Source organism: Channa argus, chromosome 9, assembly GCF_033026475.1.
Source record: "Channa argus isolate prfri chromosome 9, Channa argus male v1.0, whole genome shotgun sequence".
Lineage (NCBI taxonomy): Eukaryota > Metazoa > Chordata > Actinopteri > Anabantiformes > Channidae > Channa > Channa argus.
This window is the reverse complement of record NC_090205.1, coordinates 27,921,840-27,942,107: the sequence shown is the minus strand read 5'-3', so window position 1 is coordinate 27,942,107 and position 20,268 is coordinate 27,921,840. Positions and strand designations below refer to the sequence as shown.

Here is a 20,268-nt window from a genome sequence, read left to right as displayed (position 1 = left end):
GGGTGGGTGACGCAATTTGTATGCGACTGAACACGCACGTGCTACTGTCGCGTGACATACACAGCAGTCATGTCTGCTGTCGGGTTCAGTGGACAGTGGTTTATTGTCACTTGCGACACGAAACTCGTAGCAATTGACACGAAAAAGACCAGGTTTGAATAATTTCAAAAGTCTCCTCAATAACTCATGAGTTCCTTGCAGATAGCTTCAGTTATCTTTGCTGGCTGTTGAGGTAGCTAACTGGGTAATGTTCCTACACAGGTTTGAGAGCATATTAAAATATTCCATATTATTGCGTACCCATTTTATGGTACATTTAACTTTTTTGATTACTAACTAGTTAGCTTCGTTATTATTTTCCTTGTAATTATCTTCAAATGTCGATAATAGTTGACGCTAATATTAATTGCAAAGTGCAGGAAGAGTTCGATATGATCCTGCACGGAATAGTCAGGCTGTAACGTTGTACGGTTAAACGTTGAATATTCAAACATTCGGCGAAGTTAATCTTCAATAGCTTTTGAGAGATAGGTTTAATCTTTACCATATGTTGTGAATTACAGGCAAAAAGTTTCGTGATGTTGCACAAGTCTTTTATTTATCTCACGATCTTTCTTCAAAATGTGTTTATTTAAAAATTCTCGCTTCACACCACGGTGACGGTTGTGTTGTTTTCTAGATATTTCAGGCCAACTTTTAAATCAGTTTGCAACTTAATTGCATCCACTTGCTTTTGTTTTTAGAATAAAATCATGATGAAAGTACTAATAAGATGTTAGAGCTTTTAGTCACCAATATCCTTCACGTTTTTTAACTGACAAATTTCAAACCTCAATAATTGACTATTTTATTAACTTTTTAAATGAAAAGTGCAAAAGCTACACAGATAAATTGTTTTTGGTTAGTTCAGACAAGATGGTATATTTAAGTCATATAGAGAAGGATCATCAGCAGGGACTCTAATTGGAGCAAGATATTTTTTTCTCAAATTATAATATTAATAATCAGTTATTTTTTTACTTGATTACAGAGAACAGTTTGTGTTTGACTGCAGCACTGCTGAGAAGAAGCCAAAGGATACACACCCCAAAGATGAAAACAACAGGTAAAAACAGGCAAGCATTCCTGTTTGTCACGTAAATGGTAAGAATTTTGCAGATTCATAAGGTAAACAGAAAAGGAAAGAAGACATTCTTTGGGGTAGTTAAGATTAGACAGATTGACTTATAAAAGTATGTTCACCCTCTTGGACGTTTTTCCCTTTAATTTCCTTTCAACATTGAAATATGGTCAATTGACAAAAAGATTCTCATGTCAAAGTGAAAACCTACTTTTACAAAGTAAGTAAAGTAATACAAATTATAAAATGTAAAATAAGTGACTGCATAAGTATTCACCCTTTTTAAGTTGGTGTATTTGTAGATGCAGTTATAGCATTGGGTCTGCATCGATAGGTCTCACTTACATACACTATAATGCCAAAAGTATTGGCTCGCCTGCCTTTAGACACATATGAACTTTAGCTACATCCCATTCTTAATCCATAGGGTTTAATATGACGTCGGCCCACCCTTTGCAGCTATAACAGCTCCAACTCTTCTGGGAAGTGTGTTTATGAAATACATAATACACAGTGCTCGCAGTCTTCGCTCTAATTCATCCCAAAGGTGTTTTATCAGGTTGAGGTCAGGACGTTGTGCAGGCCAGTCAGGTTCTTCCACACCAAACTCACTCATCCATGTCTTTATGGACCTTGCTTTGTGCACCTGAATTCATTTATTTGGATAAGTAAGCGAATACTTTTGGCAATATAGTGTATGAAGATCTGTATACTGTAGATTCTCCCATTTTTCCTTGCTAAATGCTTAAGTTCTGTCAGGTTACACAGGGATGGTGAGTGAACAGCCTCGAGGCCATTACCATTTTTGTCTGTTAATCGTTTCTTTGGAGTTTTGGCTGTATGCTTGGGATCATTGTCTTGATGGAAAACAAATCTCATCACAAGTAACAGTTGTCTTGACTAACTCCATCGGGTTTTCCTCCAGGATTTCTTTATATTTAGCTATATTTATTTTGCCCTGTACATTTAAAAGCCATCTAGGGCTTGCTGCAGAGAAGCATCCCCACAGCATGATGCTGCCACTAGCATTCTTTGTAAGTGGGGATGGAGGGTTTTTTATAATGTGCAGTGTTTGGTTTAAATCAAACATGGTGTTTATTCTGGTGACCAAAAGCTCAGTATTGGTATCATCCAACCATAGAACTTTCTTCTTGTTGATCTCAGAGTCAACCAGTGTGACTTTATGGCTAACTCTAGCTAAGACTTGAGCTTATGCCAACAGCAGCTTTCTCCTTGACTCACTCCTGTTAAACTTCAACCGGTGAAGAACCAATGTAAGGCAGATTTTTGCATGTACCATATTCTAATATAGTCTAATTTCTTTTCTTTTCTTATTTTTGTTAATGAGATTTTAACCGTACTCCAATGGGTACATGATCAGGGAGACCTGAGGATTAATTTACATTATTTTGTAGAGAAGTATTTTCAGCTCAACTTGAAAGAGTCCTCAGATGGTCATGGAAAATAATAGGCGTGGTGTTCTTATTGTGGAATTGTGTATTTGGTTTACACCAGATTGACTAGGACCCCTATCTTCCAAACAGTTTTGGAAGACAGGACAGGCTTTTGACTTATCAGTCGGTAGAAGATTCTCCTAAAAGGTTTGAGATTATCTAGGTCTGTTGTGGCAGAACTCAGACAAGCCTTCTTCTGGCATAGTAGTTATTTTAGTAGTAGTATACTATTTATACCGCGTGTCTTTTGGATGGTGTAGTCTTGAAAACTATAACTGCGGAATAATTGTGAAAGCTCAGGCATTTCTGGGAAAGTTTACAATTTTTCCAAGTCCTCTTAATATATGTCTCTCAGTGTGGATCTTTGGAATTCCGGACCCTTAGAAATAGATTTATTGCCCTCCCCTTTCAATTTTTAATTTCTTGTATGTAGTAACTATGGGAGCAATTGTGCACAGGCCTAGTTGGTACTACATCATAAACTAGTATTTTGTCTCAGCTCAGATAACCTTTGTTTTATGTTAGATTTAGTTAAAGATATCAGGTAAGACTACAGTTTTTTATTTTTTTACAGTATTGTACAATGTATAATTGCGGTTTGAATTGTAATTTTAACATCTGGAGCTTTTTCTTGTCATCAGTGATTGTTGTGAGGAGCAAAATGGAACTGACAAAATCCTCGCCTTCACTGTGTCTCCCTCTGGAAAGCTGGTGGCGCTGACTGATGATACCAAGAGGCTGGTTCTGTTTCAGTGTGAGCCTTCGTGGCAGTGTATCAGCTTAAGGTGACACTTCAAACTCTGTCTTGTACACAGCAGATTATCTACTGAACTGATAATGATGCAAGAGGAGCACTGCCAGATTAATTAATATAGTTAATTAATATATTATATATTATGTGTGTGTGTATGCTACAAAGGTGGGTGGTCAGGAGGTGCACATCCCTGGTGTTCAGCCAGGCTGAGGATCAAGTCCTGGCTGCTGACAAATCAGGAGACGTGTACTCCTACTCAGTAGTGGAGCCACAGAAGGAGGGTGAGCTGAAGATGGGCCACCTGTCCATGCTGCTAGCTGTAGTAAGACACGCCAAGCCACACCAACACTCCAAACAGCGTTAGCACACCTGGCCCTTGTTTTTCATAGCTGGATTAAAATGTCTGCAAAATAATCAGCAATCTGACAAGATTTATTGGCTCGCCAAACACATGTTTAGCTTATTCTCCTAGGGCGACTGTGGCGCAGGAAGGTAGAGCATTGTAAATGGTCATGGTAAATGTTCTGCACTTATATAGCGCTTTTCTACCTATTGGCACTGCTTCTTATTCACCCATTCACAATCACACACACAATCATATCATCACATACAACAGTGGGGGAGCTGCTATGCAGCTGGCCAATGCTCATCAGGAGCAACTAAGTTGGGGTTCAGTCTCTTGCTTAAGGACACTTCGACATGTGACTAGAGGAGCCGGGGATTGAACCAACAACTGTTAGATTGGTGGACATCCGCTCTACCTTCCTGTGCCACAGTCATTGTCGAATTTAGTTGTTCCTGGTGAGGGTTCACAAGCTGCATATCAGCTTCCCCATTGGTAGTGTGTGTGTGATTGTAAGTGCAAATGGGTGAATAAGCTGTGTAAAGCGCTTTGAGTGCCAATAGGTAGAAAAGTGCTATATAAGTGCAGAACATTTACCATTTAACTTATCCCATATGCTCAGCAGCAGGTTTATTTTTAGGTTTAGTCAGTGTAAACTAGATAACATGTTGGATTTAAATAGTGTTGCAACAGGAAACTGTGCCATTCTTATGTGAGTATAAAATTATTGTTTTTTTGCATAAATTACATAACAATTCCCATGTCAGTGGCAGCAGGCTGAAGACAATTCTGGCAAATGTTCACCTCAAGAAATAGCATGTGTGAATGATGATGAGCGTTCTGTGAAAACGCAGAAAGTCTGCACTTGCTGACTGTTTTCCTTGTGCTCTTTGTGTTTAAAGCAAATCAGAGGCTTTTTTTTTTTATTTAGAGACAAAGTGATAGTGACTGTGGTGCAGGAAGGTAGAGCGGTTGTCCACCAATCTCGCAGTTGTTGGTTCAATTCCCAGCTTCTCCGGTCACATGTCAAAGTGTCCTTGAGCAAGACACTGAACCCCAACTTAGTTGCTCCCGGTGAGTGTTGGCTAGCTGCATATCAGCTCCCCCATCGGTGTATGAATGTGTGTGTGATTGTGAGTGTGAATGGGTGAATAAGAAGCAGTGTAAAGCGCTTTGAGTGCCAATAGGTAGGAAAGCGCTATATAAGTGTAGACCATTTACCATTTTAGTGACAAAGAGATAATCTGATGACTGTTAATTAATTTAATAGTAGTGTTGCATTTTCTTGTTTTACGTTCACCCATTTCCAGGTTCTTCTTTTACCTCTACTTGCTGTCAATATATGCCGATCTTATACAGGATGAATATTGTAATTAGGATTTATGATTAATTTGTAAGACAATTGATTCCTCTACTTTTCCATAGTTCTGTGGCTTTTGCCGAGTTACATGTATAAAGTCACTCACCCACCCACTCGCGCTGTTTTGTCAGCAGGATGTATCCAATGGAAAACCCACAGGTCAAGTGTCTGTAAACAGTATTTGGTCTGCTCAGTAACCACAAGTTTAGTTTAATTCTTTGAGTCTTTGCAGCTCTGTGGTTTGGAGTTTACTTTCAATTGTGTTTTATCTGTTGAGCTATTTAGTTTTCAGTTTATTAGGCACACCTTGCTATAACTAGAGTTAGCTTATTCCGTTCTGCATTAAGACCTCGTTTATAAAGGTTATATTGTTCAGACTGGTATTCTGCAGCATAACAGCAGCACTGAGAGGTAAATCATGAGATGTTGTCAGTGTCCATCTCTCTCCTCATTTCCTGTCCTTTGTCTACTCTCAACCACAAAACTCAAAACCGCTATAAAAACTGTAAAACCTGTGTGACTAAACTACATACATTTGAAACAACAGACTAAACAGTTTGACCGTTTTATTTTTGTGGGTTGTTGTCATTTGATGTTGGCCGTGTTTTGCTGTCTTACAGACGATGTCGCCAGATGACAGGTACATCATCACAGCCGACCGTGATGAAAAGATCAGAGTGAGTCCCCTCCGATGTCCGTACAAAATCCAGTCCTTTTGCCTGGGACATCAAGAGTGAGTAACTCCACTGAAGGGAGTAAAAAAGGGCCCCAAATCTTCAGTGTATAGACAAGGAGGTGTTATTCAGTACTGCAGTCTTACAGTTTGCGTTTTCTAGCAGCACATTTTAAATTTTATCATTACATTTTGTGGATTTCCCCCTTAGGTTTGTCAGTGCCTTGCTGATTCCTTCAGGTCATTCACACTGTCTGCTGTCTGGATCAGGGGTACGTGCATATGAAAACATACCAACTACAAAGTTCTTCACATTACACATAAAAAAGCCTAATAAATTTACTGGCATAAAGGTTTGTATTTAAATGCAGCAAAAATAGGTGTATAGAAGCTTCACTGTAATGTGAAGTATGTTTTGTATTTGTCAGGATGGGATGGTGAAGCTGTGGGAGTATGAGTGTGGCCGTAGGCTACAGAGCTGGGATCTAAAAGAGCTTGAAGAGAAACAAGGCGCTGAGGCTGACAAAGAGAAGGTGACTACAGAACATTTGCCTTTACAACACTGGAAATACAAAGCCTTAGCAGAAACAACACTAATTACTGAAGAATTTGTTTGTGTTGTTTCATTTTCCACAATACAATGCACACATGGTATAGAGAGGCTGGTCACTGATAGAAACTTAAAAATTACAGGGAAATGTTGAAACTGCTTCAGCAAATTAATGGTTGACCTTAGGGAAACACTGTAATGTTTGTGAAGGTTAGCTGGCAGTAGCTTCTTAAAGCAGCACTCTGGTTGACGTCTGGTTGAGGGTCATAATACCAAACCAGTGTGCTGAAATATGAAATGATGAGCTCAATACAGCTGGAAGATTATCACCAGACCCAATCTTTTTCATTTATAGTAATTTTTCTTTTGCTAATATAGTGTTTATAGTGTTTTTTGTTTAGAGGGATCTTAAATCTCAGTCATTTAAAGTTCTAGCTTTTACTAACTAACTGACAGTAGACAGTATTACAATGAAAAACAAAGGCTTGTGATGACCTCACCATGGCTCGATCTTTGTTCACAGAAGCCCACCGTGTGCCGTATTGCAAGCTCCCAAGATGGTCGTCACATAGCTGTGCAGTGTGAAAGGTGAGTGTGACTCTATTGTACTGTACTGTGTACATGTGTACATTCCTCATTTACACGTTCCTCCATAGCCCGTATACATTACTCAGCATTTGCAGCTCATTAATATTTTCAGTATCATTATTCCTAACAGTTGCTTTTATGATTGTTTAGTCTTTAAAAAGCGAATACTAATCAAAGAGGTACCTGTCACCATATGTCAGAGGCCTAAATGACCCAGAGCTGTGAAAGTTACAGTTATATAAAACACACAAAACAAACTCCCAGTAGAGAACTATTTACCAGCTAATTTATTTGTTTACGCTAAACACCGACGAGAGGTTCTGAATTTAATAAAAGTAAGCAACAACCTTTTGATTCAGATAAGTCAAATTTTAATTACGTGTGATCTAAGAGACTGTTAGTCAAACTACAAATGGCTCTGAATGAAATAAAATCTGGGCCTTCTGATACAAAAGATGCTGTTTTTGAAGTTGTGTGAAACGTTCTGAACAACAACTGGATGCAAATTTAAATTTGTCATTCAAATTTAAACAAAATTTCAGTACTTGGGAAAATCTATAGATTGTGACTATTTTTCCATTCTAAAGATTCATACTGAGGAGTGACGTGATTGTAAAATGGCAGAATAATTAAAATGGGTAATGCTCCGAATTTCAGCCAGAGGTGAAAGGTCACAGGAGGCTAAGAAACACAGAGCGATCACTTCCTTCAATCTGCTGCATTCTTAACTAGCCTCAGATAAAGTATCTCCGCTCAGTGATCAGTTGTCTTGTTTTTCCTTGTGTCCTCAGAGTGTCCACAGTTCAGTTTTTTACTCTGGACCAGGAGAAGGGGAGAGAGAGACTTGTGCCACACAGTAGGATAACTCTGCCACACTTTCCCCTGGATGTGACCTTTGACCCTGAAGGCCAATTTTGGGTACTGATGGACTCCAGTGATACACCGCTTCAAATCTACACACACAGAGAGGGCTCCTGGCAGGTACGGGGTGATGCATTCAGGCATCCTGTATATGAAGTTGTGTTATTTTGTTATTTTATCTTCACTGATAAGATATTCAGATGATTGAATTCGTATTTTGGCTGTAGCCAGTTTTTGTGCTGAAACTACGTTACTAGCTCCTTTTCAGACATTCTGTTCTTTCACAGCAGCACAGCTTTACATGATAACAATAAAGATGACGTCATGGCATTAAGTGTCCCAGTAAGTGAGGGATAATGCACCAGGGAAAAGACCTGGAACTGGCTCATCTAAATTAACTGCAGCTGTACTCAGTGTTAGTGAAGCCACTTTTAGTTTTTCCTGTGAATAAAATATGGTATTTTTGGTTGTGTTCTACCATATGGGCCTAAATCGAAAATTTAAAAAATACATGACTTACATGTGCAAGTGTGAATTGTCATCTGTTATATTGTTGTACAGTGGCAAGAAAAAAGTAAAGGCACTGTTTACAATTTTCCATGTTATTGCATATATTGGTCATGTGATCTGATCTTCGCCAAAGTCACAGATATGTAAACACAATATTTCTAAACCGATCAAACACAAACAGTCATGATCTTTCAGGTCTTTATTAAACAAACCCATGGAAACAATAATGTCAGCACAGGCTTTCTGATGTCACCTGGAGTCAGGTCTTAGCAAACCTGCCGTCCAATCAGTAAACCAAGGATGGAGGCGTTAGAGCTACTATTACTTAGAAAAACACTCTGACCATTTGCTATTCACAAGAGTCTTTGACTTGCGTGTAGCTGGAAAGGGTTCTAATCTAGTTTCAAAGACTTCCCATTTTCATCCGTCCACAGTTGGACATATTGTCTGTACTAAATGGAACTCATTGGTACCGTGGCTACTCTCCATAAAGGTGAGCAGCCAGTCAAAATCACAAAAGGAACAATGTAGAATGTTGAAGAATTGTCTGGAGTTGGTAAAATCAACTTCACAAACAATAAACAGACATGGTATCCAGGGTAAGACACCACAGAGGAAGCCATTGCTTCAACATGGCAGCATGGCTGAAGTTTGTCCAAAGTTTTATATTAGAGAGTCCTCTGCTGACTTCCTATGGCAGCACCACTGACCTATTGTACTGAAACATCCCCCAGCAGGAAGATACAAGTCTCACAATATGATACAGGAAAAGAAAAATTTAACAGGTGTGATTCACTGACTGGCTTCATTACATTCACTTACTGGCTCGTTGCCATCTTCGTCAGTATTTCAGCTTTTCTCATTTAATTCCCCAATTAGCGTGAGCTGTGTCTTATCTGTGTGCTCTCCTGCTCCATCTAGTGTCATGCTCAGAGCCCTGAACTCAACACAGTGACTGAAGCCTTCAAGCCACACTGGGAAATGGTTGAAGGTAAGCACATTGTAAATATGGCAGTTTACAGGTGACATGGACAGTACAGGAGTTCGAGTCTTTCTGGTAAAAATGCTGTATGTAAAGGTTCTGATTAGGAGATGTGATTTGATTTACTGAAAGTGATGCAGCATCAGCTACTGGTTTTAATAAAGAAGTGGTCTCCTTATGTTGTGAGAATTTTTGGGATAACAGAGACACTTGGTCCATTCTGCTTGTTAATAAATTGTGGAATTACCATAACCAACAGCTGGTTTGAGCTCCTGTAGTCTACAGTCATGTTAAAGTGACGAGAAGTATCGCTCTAGTTAGTTGATTAAAGATGTCTTCATTCCCTCAGACATGTGTGACTGTGGCGCAGGAAGGTAGAGCGGTTTAGTTGCTCCCTGCGTAGCAGTTCCTCCATGTGTGTGTGTGTGTGTGTGTGTGTGTGTGTGTGTGTGTGTGTGTGTGTGTGTGTGTAAGTGCAAAAGCAAATGGGTGAATAAGAGTGCAGACCATTAAAAAAAAAAAAACTGTGCCCCTGTATACTTTTGTAGCTGTAAATATACTTGGGCTGTCCCGCTCTCGCATAGTGTTACTAGCCCTTTTCTGTTTGGTCTTCCCTTTTACAACAGCCTCCAAAAGGACCAACAACTGCTTTAAGCACCTTCACAAGGTGAGCTTTGACAACGTGACGTCATACCTGCAGAAGAAGCAGCAGAGGCTGGAGGAGCAGCAGCTGAAGAGAACCATGGCACAGAAAGCCAGCAGCAACAAGAAGTCCAAGAAGGAAACTGCCTGATCAAAACTATTTGCTATTATTTCTTTTAGGTTGCATGATTTGAATGATTGAACTAAGTTAAACGTGGGTGATGTAGCACATGGAACTTTTTCTTTGCCACATAGACTGAATTTGTAAGTTTAGTTCGAATGTCCTGCAGATTGTGTTGAATAAACATTGCAGCTAGAGTTTGCCTGCTGTTTGTTGCTACTTTTTATTCTTTTTATTCTTCCTTTGTCATATTTTAGACATATATTGTGTTGTGCACAGAGTTGGAGGAATGAAGAGGTCGGTGTTTATAAATATGACACGTGCAGCTGTTTGTTTAAGATGTGGACGTTGGGAATATTTCTTATTTAGCACCAAACCAGACTGCAATGAGTTTGTGGGAGATTATGGAAAAGTTTGAAAAATCAAATTACAGTTTCATCCATTATTCCAGCTAACCTGGGGCAAGAGACAGGCCACACCCTGGGCGGATCACCAACCGCCGGCCTGATTCTCGGAGAAAGATAATGACTCATGCTCATATTTAATTGCCCTTAGACGTCACCCTCTTATCTGGTTGCCTTGGGCTGTGGGAGGAAACACGAGGAGCCACTGGGGAAAACATCCACCCAGAAAACCCACAGCGACACCAGGAGTTTTGAATCCACTTGTAGCTATGAGGTGTCTTTCCAACATCTCACAATTATATGTAGTAAAGATAAATCTTGTACAATGGTTGCACATTTTCTTACATAATTTTGACTTCCATAGATTTTTGTAGTTATGCATGTTGTAGATTACAGCTTTCATCACTGTCAACCACTCGGCTGAATTTATTTAAAGTAAATCTAAAAACTAAAGTGTACATTATAGTACCTGTTTTATAGGCTATTTGCTTAACTATATTCGGTAGAGTACGCTATGTACCAATAACTGAAAATCCATCTCAACTAAAACCCTTTTTTTACAGAACTGTAAATCAACATATACACCTACATAAACATACTACTGCAGTATTGTTTTTGCTTGTGTTTGGGCTGTGTACTGGCACGACAAACAAGCAAGAGGCAAAAGAGACCTTTTTTGCCCTGGGCAAAACTCACTGATGATCATAAAGGCAGTGATGGTATGATAGAACCATATACATAAAATAGTGTCTTTATTATGCTACAGGTTATTGCAGTAAATCATATTATGACAGATCCCATCAAAATGAATGAGTCATGATACTGAATGCTCTTTAAAAAACAGCTATGATTTATTTTCAAATGAAGTTCAACAAGAATCAGACCTCAATCATCAATCCAGACAGGGTTTGTTATTGACATAGTTTTTTTAATACATTTTTTAAGTAGGAAAAAAAGTCACACAAAAAATTGTACAATCTGTAAAAAAACAACTAATTTCACATAAAAAAGCCAATGAAACATATGTATCTAAATAAATTGTTCACTGTAGTAGTCTTTGCTGTACAAATGCTGACATTCCCTAAAAAAAAAGGCTTTGGACTAACTGGTCCTGGTGTCCATCAGTAGTTTATAACACTGTGTGAACCATTCCATCACTTTTCTGCAACACCCTGGAAAATGACAGTGTTCTCAGATCATCCTGGTGCTTCTCTGCCCTTCAGCAGGTGGAGTTGGGGAGAGAAAAGCCAGTAACAGACTAACAGGTCTGAACCCTCAGTTTCACTCTTGTACTCTACACTCACTGGTACTGAAACAGATTAGATTGGATTCATAAAGCAAACAGCCAGTCATATCTGTGTATACAGTATGCACACACTCACAGCAAACACTTACAGCAAGATCTCTTCCTTCCTACCTTGCCCACATCTTTTACTTCTTCCCACTCGTGGTAAAGTTCTCACTTTTCTTTTTCTGCATCTGAAGATGATAACATGACTTGTTATCAGTCACGACCTACACAAGGACAAATCATTTGCATTAACACACACTTTGAAATCCTCCAACCTCATTCATAGCATCATCGATCTGTTTGAGTTCTTCATATCGGTCTCTTGAGTGTCTGAGTGGCTGCACCATCACTTCCTCAATCTGTGGGAACAGCTAGTACACACAAACGAGATCCAAGTGTCAGTATCATCACAAAGTGAATTAAAATACCCATACACCTGGCGTAAAGTCCGTAAAGGTATTGCCCCCCCCCAAAAAAAATACCACGTAAAAAGTACTATGTAAACTACTAAAGTACTAAGCAGGTTATCTTAATTATCCTGCCATCAGGAAAGAGGTTCTGAAGCATTCGGGCCACCACATTCAGACTGTGCAACAGTTTTTTCCCGCAAGCCATCAGGCTGCTCAATGCACAGAACTGACATGGAACTCACACACACACACTCGTACAACCCGAACTTAACACACACTCATCATTCATTACTCATCTCAATTAATTTCACCATCATTTATTTATTTATTTATTTATATTATTCTATACTTACCGCACTACACTGTTTACATGCTGCTTTTTGCACCTTTAGCACACTTGACTGTACTGTACTGTATAATCGATAATAATAGGTTTACTGGTCGACGCGGTCTTAGGTTTTGTTTCCTGTCCTGGTTTATCTTGTGTTGTCTGTCTACACTGTCTGTCTGTACTGTTTGTTTCATCTGCACTGTTTGCACTTGGTTGCACTCGATGAACTTCACATAGCTTGTGTTTTTTTGTAGCACCATGGTTCTGGAGGAACGTTATCTTGTTTCCACTGTGTACTGTGAACCACTGTGTATAGTAGAAATGACAATAAAAGCCACTTGAGTTGACTAATTGTAATTAAAGTACATAAGTAGAAGTACTCCACGGAGAAAATAATGTATTTTAAACAATGGTAAGTTCGGCCTAATTAACCCTAAACGTAAGGGTTAAATGTCACTGTTGGTAAAGGCGGAGTGGACTTTAACCCTTAATGTGCTGATAGGTCAGTACATAATAATATACCAGTATATATTAGTTTGGAACATAAAAAAACAAATGAACTCACCTTCATTACAGTCTCAAACATGGGGATGAGGACGAACTTGATGAAACCAATCTGAGCTGTCGGCTTTGTGACCTTTTCTCTGTCCATGAATGGAGCGACAGGAAGCCCTTCAGCCTTCTCCCTGTCACTCTGAGCAGCACACACACACAGACATATCATCACTTTCCAGGTCGTTATTAACAGAAGAAAGAGAAAACATGAATCTACAATGATACTTAAAAATTCGTGAGTACTTTTGAAGTTTGAACCAAGAGTAGTAGTAGTAGTAGTTTCCCCCTTTGAAGTAATATATCAACCTGCTTTTGCAGAGCTCCTCCAAATGACATCATCTAAACTTATAATGATTTAAAATTCCTCCAGATGGTGTCATCTGGAAGAAGTTTGTTTGAAATCTTTGCAAATTTATTACAAATAAAAAAGGAAAAAAATCACATGTACATAAGTTCTTCACCGCCTTTGCTTAATACTTTCTTGAAGCACCTTTAGCACCAATTACAGCCTCAAGTCTTTTTGAGTATGATGTTAGAAGCTTGGCACCTATTTTTGGGCAGTTTCTCCCATTCTTCTTTGCAGTACCTCTCAAGCTCCATCGGTTTGAATGGGGAGCATCGGTACACAGCCATTTTCAGATCTCTCCAGAGATGTTCAATCGGGTTCAAGTCTGGGCTCTGGCTGTGCCACTCAAGGACATTCACACAGTTGTCCCATAGCCAGTATTATCTTGGCTGTGTGTTTAGGGTTGTCGTCCGTTTGAAAGATGAAGCATCGCTCCAATCTGAGGTCCAGAGCGCTCTGGAAAAGATTTTCAATGCTGCATTCATATGTCATTGTCCCAGTATCTGGCACTGAAAAACATCCCCACGGCAGGATGCTGCCACCACCATGCTTTAGCGTAGGGAAGGTATTGGCCAGGTGGTGAGTGGTAACTTCATGGTCAATTGGTCCAAAAGCTCAATTTTGGGTGTCATGGCAAGGCCAAGGATAAATACATATATGCAATTTTTTCATTTTTTATTGTTAAGCAATTTGCAAAGAATTTCAAACAAACTTCTTTCACATTTTTATTATGGAGTATTGTTTGTAGAATTTTAAGAGAAAATAATGAATTTGATCCATTTAGGAAATAAGGCTGTAACATAACAAAATGTGGAAAAAGTTAAGCCCTGGGGGGACTTTCTGGATCACACTGGGTGGTGGTCAGTAATTGCTTGCTACAAGTCCTAAGTTATGTCATGTATACATTACATATCTGGTTAAGTCCAAACTCCACATAACTATAATGATGTTCACAACAAAAAATTAACTGAACAGAAACAGTAATTGTGCTCACAGCATGAACCACAAACTCTAAGCGAGTTTACTACAATGTATTTTTCTATCAACTAATTGCAATAGCTTTTAAAACATTTCGTCATTCCTAGCAACGAGGTCAACCACACCTCTTTAATGAGACATTGAGTTGCTCTGAGAATTCTCCTGAATCAATTGCTTCTCATGATGTTTCATTCCTAAAAGAAATTTCAGGCTTCAAAATGGAATAAGAAATATTTCCAAAGATAGGTGAATGCACCTGCATGAAATACTCCTCTAGTAGACAGTCGACCCAGGGCTCAGCCACCTCCATGGGCCGCACCTCATTGGAGATGTCGCAGCACTTGATGAGCACCATCTTCAGCTGCACAGAGCACAGGGACAAAGGGCAAATGTCAGTATGAATAAAGAGGTGCTCTATGAAAACACTGCAAAGCTTACTTCATAGCTGACAACCTGGTAAGATCAAATAGGACAGTATTAGAGTTTAGAGCCATCATTACCTTAGTAAATTAATCTTCCAGCAACAACGTTTTTCTGTCAACTCAAATGAGGCTATCTAGATACACAGCTAAAAGAATGAACTGATTTTTCTTCTGTAATATATCTGATCATTAAAGTATTTGGGGGACAGAAGTGTTCTGTTTGTTTGTTTGTTTGTTTGTTATAGTAAAAATACAATACAGTATATAACAATTTTTTCAGGTTGGAAGAAGTAAGCAGAACCTTCACTCGTGTAAAATTTGTATTACCACAGAATAATACTACATTCAGGTATAGTTTATTGAATAAAAGTACAGAAATATGATCAGTAAAAGAACTTATAATATCAAAAGTAGTACTGATTTTGTACTGTATACCTTAGTCTGAAGACTAAAGAAATTATAAAAGAAAATATTAAAACAAAATGTACACATTCGAAAACAGTTTTTATTGTTGGGAAGAATGCATCATACACATGAAACTGATTAAGGTCACTAAGGTTCTTTTCTGGTCAGATATAGTTTCATTCTGCATTTTTCAAACAGGAGCTTATTCACTGGATGGTTTGGGGACTAATCGATTCAAGTATCGTATTTTGTCTTCTTTGGGCTTAATGTTCACTGTCAATCCAACAATTATTGTTGGATGTTCCCAGTTCAGATTCGGGAAGCAGACACCCTCTCTACTTTTAAGTCTAGGCTTAAAACCTTCCTCTTTAATAAAGCTTATAGTTAGTTATAGTTATGCTGCCATTGGCTTAGACTGCTGGGGGACCCACCCCCCAATGCACTGAGCTCCTTTCCTCCTCTTGACCATCTCTCCTCTCCTCTCACCCCGCAATTGTCACCACTGTATGACATTAACTCTGTGTGTCTGTGTGTCTTTGTCCTTCTCTGTCCCCCTCTCTCTGTCCCTTTCTGCAGGTGTCCCCAGCTTTGAAGCTGTGTGTCTTCCAGCGTGCAGCTACTGGTCCTACCAACCTGCCCGATGTTTTGTTGTTGCTTTTGTTGCTCTGTTCTTTTCTCTCTTCACTTTCCACTCACCCCAACTGGTCGAGGGAGATGTCCGTCCACTATGAGCCTGATTCTGCTGGAGGTTTCTTCCGTTAAAGGGAGTTTTTCCTCTCTAATGTTGCCTATGGTTTGCTCCAGGGGAAATTGTTGGGTTCTCTTTATACATCTTTATAATCTTGACTTTATTCTGTAAAGTGCCCTGAGATGACTTTGTTGTAAATTGGCGCTATATAAATACAGTTGAATTGAATTTAGTTGAAAGTTTTTCTTTGTACTGATGCTGTCAATCAATGGACTTGTTATAGATGAGCAAGTTCTGCTTAAATTCAATCACCCTTGGTTATTTATTTTTCTCTCCGACTTGATCCTAATTTGCTCCAACATATGTAGGCAACAGTAACTTTGCGAGATAAAGGTGGCTGCAGTTTAGGAGCCAGGTGCCGCAGTTCCTTTCCAACAAACTGCAAAACTTTAGAGCATGATGGGAAACACCTGGCTCCAAACTAACAGCTAATTGGTTCATATGTTGCAACAACTTGATGTTTTATAAACATGTTTCCTCTTTTGTTTATTATAAAACATCAGTTATTTTTCCAGATCATTTGTTCTATAGTATATGAAATAAATGTTAATGTTTTAAGTATTTAATATATATTGTGATAAGTGGGATGGGAAGATTCTTATCATTCATTTCATGGAAAACACTAGTCAGGTTAAACTATAAACACAGATCACCTGCGTAACATTTTTAGTGTCTGTCAGATCCAATAGCAAACAGATTATGAAGAGTGTATACATAATTTTTAATAATAATCTGGTGACATTTTATTTAATATGGAATATTGGACCTCACTGGATGTAAGTACTTGCAACTTCCTTTAAAGATGATACCCTTACTATTTATAAAAAGTTGGGATACTTTCCCACTTGACTGCACTTTTTGTCACCGCCTGCTCTTTTCCGCTTCCAGGCACAGTCTCGAACAAGCCCACTGAGCCTACCTACAGTCCATATACTGTATTTTTTACTTGACTTTGCAGAACAGAACTACAGCTGTGACTGCACCTTGTGACCTACAGTGCATCTGGAAAGTATTTACAGTGCTTAACTTTTTCCACATTGTTATGCTACAGCCTTATTTGAAATGGATCAAATTCATTATTTTCCTCAAAATTCCAAAACAAACAATACCACACAAATGTATTAAAAATAAATAATAAATCACATGTATGTGAGCGTCCGTGCATAGCTATTTAAGATCTCTCCAGAGATGTTGAGTCGGGTTTAACTCTGGGAGCTGGCTGGGCCCCTCCCATTCACGCAATTGTCCAGTAGCCGCTCCTTTGTTATGATGGCTGTGTGCTTAGGGCTGTTGTCCTTTTGAAGATAAACCATCGCCCCAGTCTGAGGTCCAGATCGCTCTGGAACAGATTTTCATCAAGGATTTCTCTGTACAGTGCTGCATTCATATTTCTCTTGATCCTGACTATTCTTGTAGTTCCTGCCACTGAAAAACATCCCCACTGCATGATGCTGCCACCATCATGCTTTCCTGTAGGGTTGGTATTGGCCAGGTGATGAGCAGTGCCTGGTTACCTCTGACATGATACGTGGCATTCAGGCCAAAGAGTTCAATCTTTGTTTCATCTTTTGCTTCTCATGGTCTGAGATTTCTTCAGATGGGCTGTGACCTGCCTTTTACTAATGAGTGGTTTCTGTCTGGCCCCTCTACCATACAGCCCTGATTGGTGGTGTGCTGCAGAGATGGTTGTTCTTCTGGAAGGTGTTCAATCGGGTTCTGGGGCTTCAAAGTCTGGGCTCTGGCTGCACCACTCAAGGACATTCACACAGTTGTCCCATAGCCACCACTTTATTATCTTGGCTGTGTGCTTTGGGTTGTCGTCCTGTCGTCGTCCCAGTATCTGCCGCTGAAAACATCCCCACAGCGTGACAGTAGGGAAGGTGTTGGTCAGGTAATGAGTGGTGACTTCATGGATTGGTTTGTGCTCTGACATGCACTGTTAACTGTGGGACCGTATAAACATAGGTGTATTCCTGTCCAAATCATGTCCATAATGTCAACTAAACTTCCCAAAGGTGGATTCCAATCAAGTAGCAGAAACATCTCAAGGACGATCAGTGGAAACAGGATGCACCCGAGCTCAATTTTGAGTGTCATGGCAAAGGTTGTGAATACTTATGTACATGTCATTTTTTTTTTTTTTTTTTTATAAATTTGCAAGGATTTCAAACAAACTTCTATTACATTGTCATTATGTGGCGTTGCTTGTAGAATTTTCTTGAAAAAATAATGAATTTGATCCATTTTGTAATAAGGCTGTAAGGTAAAAAGGAAAAAGGTCATCGCTGTGAATCCATGCTGGATGCACTGTATTTGTGAAGTGAACTGTACTTACACAAGTGACATGCTCCTCATCTTTGTAGTCAAAGTTGTTAACTTTCTGCTTGAAGGAGTCCAGAATCTCACTGTGTCGTGCCATGTCTGTGGCCAGAATCAGTGTTATGGTTCCCTGAGAAGCATCATGAGGTGAAACAGCTTATCAGTACAAACCGATGGTATATATAATATATTACCCTAGTAATTATTGTCCAGCCATCACTGACACTAATAATAAAACTGTGCAGTATTTTAGATCCTTTGTGTCTATTATCTTTTGTTTTATGACTGTTATTTAAATGCTGTTATTATAAGTGCTGTTAGAGGCACATTGTTACATTCTGCTCTCAAAAGTTTACCTACTTAATACAGATGTGGTACAGCTCTACGCAAACACACCTACAGAGCCCTATAGTACCTGTCGTATCTGTTTGAAAGCCTCTTGGTCAAAGTTGGAGAAGATGTTGTATTCAGGCTGAGAGAAGATCTGGAAGGCCACAGCACAGTGGTGATTCTCCAGAGGGGAGATGTCATTGTAGCGAACTGCCAGCTCTGTTCTGGCATTGATCTGGTACCTGGAAGAGCAGAGAATGGTAAAAATTAAAAAAGACAAAGAAATAAGCATCAAAGAATATGTATATGGGTGGGATAGCGGAGAAGAAAAGAATAATCAAGGAGGGGGGAGTGAGGAAGTGAAGAAGTGATAAAAAAACAGGGACAGAAATAAGGAGACAGCAGTGAGAGGAAGTGGATGGAGACAACTGGAGGACAAAATGACAAACCCCATGATAAAGGAATGGATGGAGTGAAGGTGATGCAGTAAAAAAGAGAAATTAACACAGAGAATAAATAAGAGAAAAATGAAATTGTATTTCGTGTGTGTGTGTGTGTGTGTGTGTGTGTGCGTTTGTGTGTTTGTCTTACGTGTTGTTGAATCCGGGGTGATCAAGATCATGACACACAGCTGCAGTCATGAGAATAAAAATATCCAGCTGAGATAATTTCTCCTGAACAATGGACAAACACAAATTTAGCTGAATATCAATTAAACCTTTTACTTTAAGGTAATGTGAGCTGATGTCTGTGATCACATGTTCCACCCTCAAATCGCCACATGTGAATGTGAAGAGTGTATGAAGCTCCGTTAGCAGGTCAGTGGTGCAGATGCTTCCTAATCAGTCATTAGTCCTGTGATAATTAAACCTACCTTGAGAGTAGGAGAGAAGTGAGATCAGAGAGATTCTCCTTCTATATTCTCTCCTTCGTCACACCCCCTGTGCCTCCTCTTACTCATCTCCTTTCTTTCCTAAGCCTTCTCAAACCTAACTTTTTTATTTTCACAGCAAAGCTTTTGACTCAGACTGGATTATGACAACTAAAGGATGACAACATGTAGCTTTCTGCCACCATAATATTTCAGTAGGTATTTGATACATGTACAATACAGACAGAAAAAGAAGAAGCAATTAACAACTTCTGGTCAGTGGTACACTTAGACATTTGATGTCAGTTTGTGTCTATAAGATGATGCAAGAGAGAAACACAACACACAGAGTATACTAATCTGACTCAGTCTGTTGTGTGTGTCCCCAAAGAATTAATTTTCAAAGTTACATTCTTGTTGAGGGGCTTAAGCAATGGTCTGACAGTTATTCTTGCTGAGAGTTAGACGAGAGGTTGCTTTCTTTTCTCATATCTTTCAGGAAATCCTCCGATGGTTTTGTATTTCCATAAAGATGGGGACCTTAAACTGCAGTCCGAGTTTTTGATGCTTTGCTGATTTGTCTCCTAATTTGACCTCATATGTTGTTATTTCACAACCTGTCAGACTCTGAAGAGTTGAGCCAAAGTAAGAAAACTGTGTTTATGGGCATAGCATGAATAAACCAACTGACATGAAAACAACTGAAGTGGAAGGAAGGCTGATGTTGCACACGGATCTTTGAGAGACTGATTACCTGTAGCCTGCAGAGACAGATCATGCTGTACATCATCTGGGTGACACAGAAACAGTGACGGAAATTGTGGAAGGGGTTGTTCCTGTAGTTATCGTGTATACACATCTACACACAGAAAGAAGCAAGCACAAACAAGAAGTCATGTT

At 39.2% G+C, this 20,268-nt stretch overlaps 2 protein-coding genes across 10 annotated transcripts in view; one reads left to right on the top strand and one right to left on the bottom strand.

Annotated features, from left to right (window-relative positions):
* Positions 1-18: 18 nt before the first annotated feature.
* Positions 19-10,155, top strand: wdr4 (WD repeat domain 4). 5 transcript variants are annotated; one of them, XM_067515572.1, is made up of 11 exons: positions 19-152; positions 1,031-1,105; positions 3,216-3,359; positions 3,494-3,650; positions 5,652-5,764; positions 5,916-5,976; positions 6,133-6,237; positions 6,778-6,842; positions 7,634-7,823; positions 9,135-9,204; positions 9,822-10,155. In XM_067515572.1, the coding sequence occupies exons 1-11, from the start codon at positions 70-72 to the stop codon at positions 9,986-9,988; spliced, it is 1,230 nt and encodes a 409-aa protein (XP_067371673.1). In that variant the 5' UTR covers positions 19-69; the 3' UTR covers positions 9,989-10,155. The 5 variants fall into 5 exon arrangements, with proteins under 5 accessions (XP_067371673.1, XP_067371675.1, XP_067371674.1 ...); XM_067515574.1 differs by having other exon boundaries at positions 24-152; positions 1,031-1,115; XM_067515573.1 differs by having other exon boundaries at positions 145-261.
* Positions 10,156-11,196: 1,041 nt separating this feature from the next.
* pde9aa (phosphodiesterase 9aa) overlaps positions 11,197-20,268 on the bottom strand; it is a 28,566-nt gene continuing 19,494 nt past the window's right edge. Inside the window, exons 9-17 of one of the 5 annotated variants that reach the window (XM_067515567.1) lie at positions 20,123-20,227; positions 19,089-19,171; positions 18,583-18,739; positions 18,184-18,297; positions 14,530-14,634; positions 12,960-13,088; positions 11,929-12,024; positions 11,758-11,841; positions 11,204-11,671 (exon numbers count right to left, since the gene is read on the bottom strand). In XM_067515567.1, coding sequence (XP_067371668.1) covers positions 11,794-11,841; positions 11,929-12,024; positions 12,960-13,088; positions 14,530-14,634; positions 18,184-18,297; positions 18,583-18,739; positions 19,089-19,171; positions 20,123-20,227 — 837 coding nt within the window. In that variant the 3' untranslated portion in view covers positions 11,204-11,671; positions 11,758-11,793. Of the gene's footprint in view, positions 11,672-11,757; positions 11,878-11,928; positions 12,025-12,959; positions 13,089-14,529; positions 14,635-18,183; positions 18,298-18,582; positions 18,740-19,088; positions 19,172-20,122; positions 20,228-20,268 lie in introns of all 5 variants that reach the window. The other 4 variants (XM_067515568.1, XM_067515571.1, XM_067515570.1 and 1 more) reach the window with 4 other exon arrangements.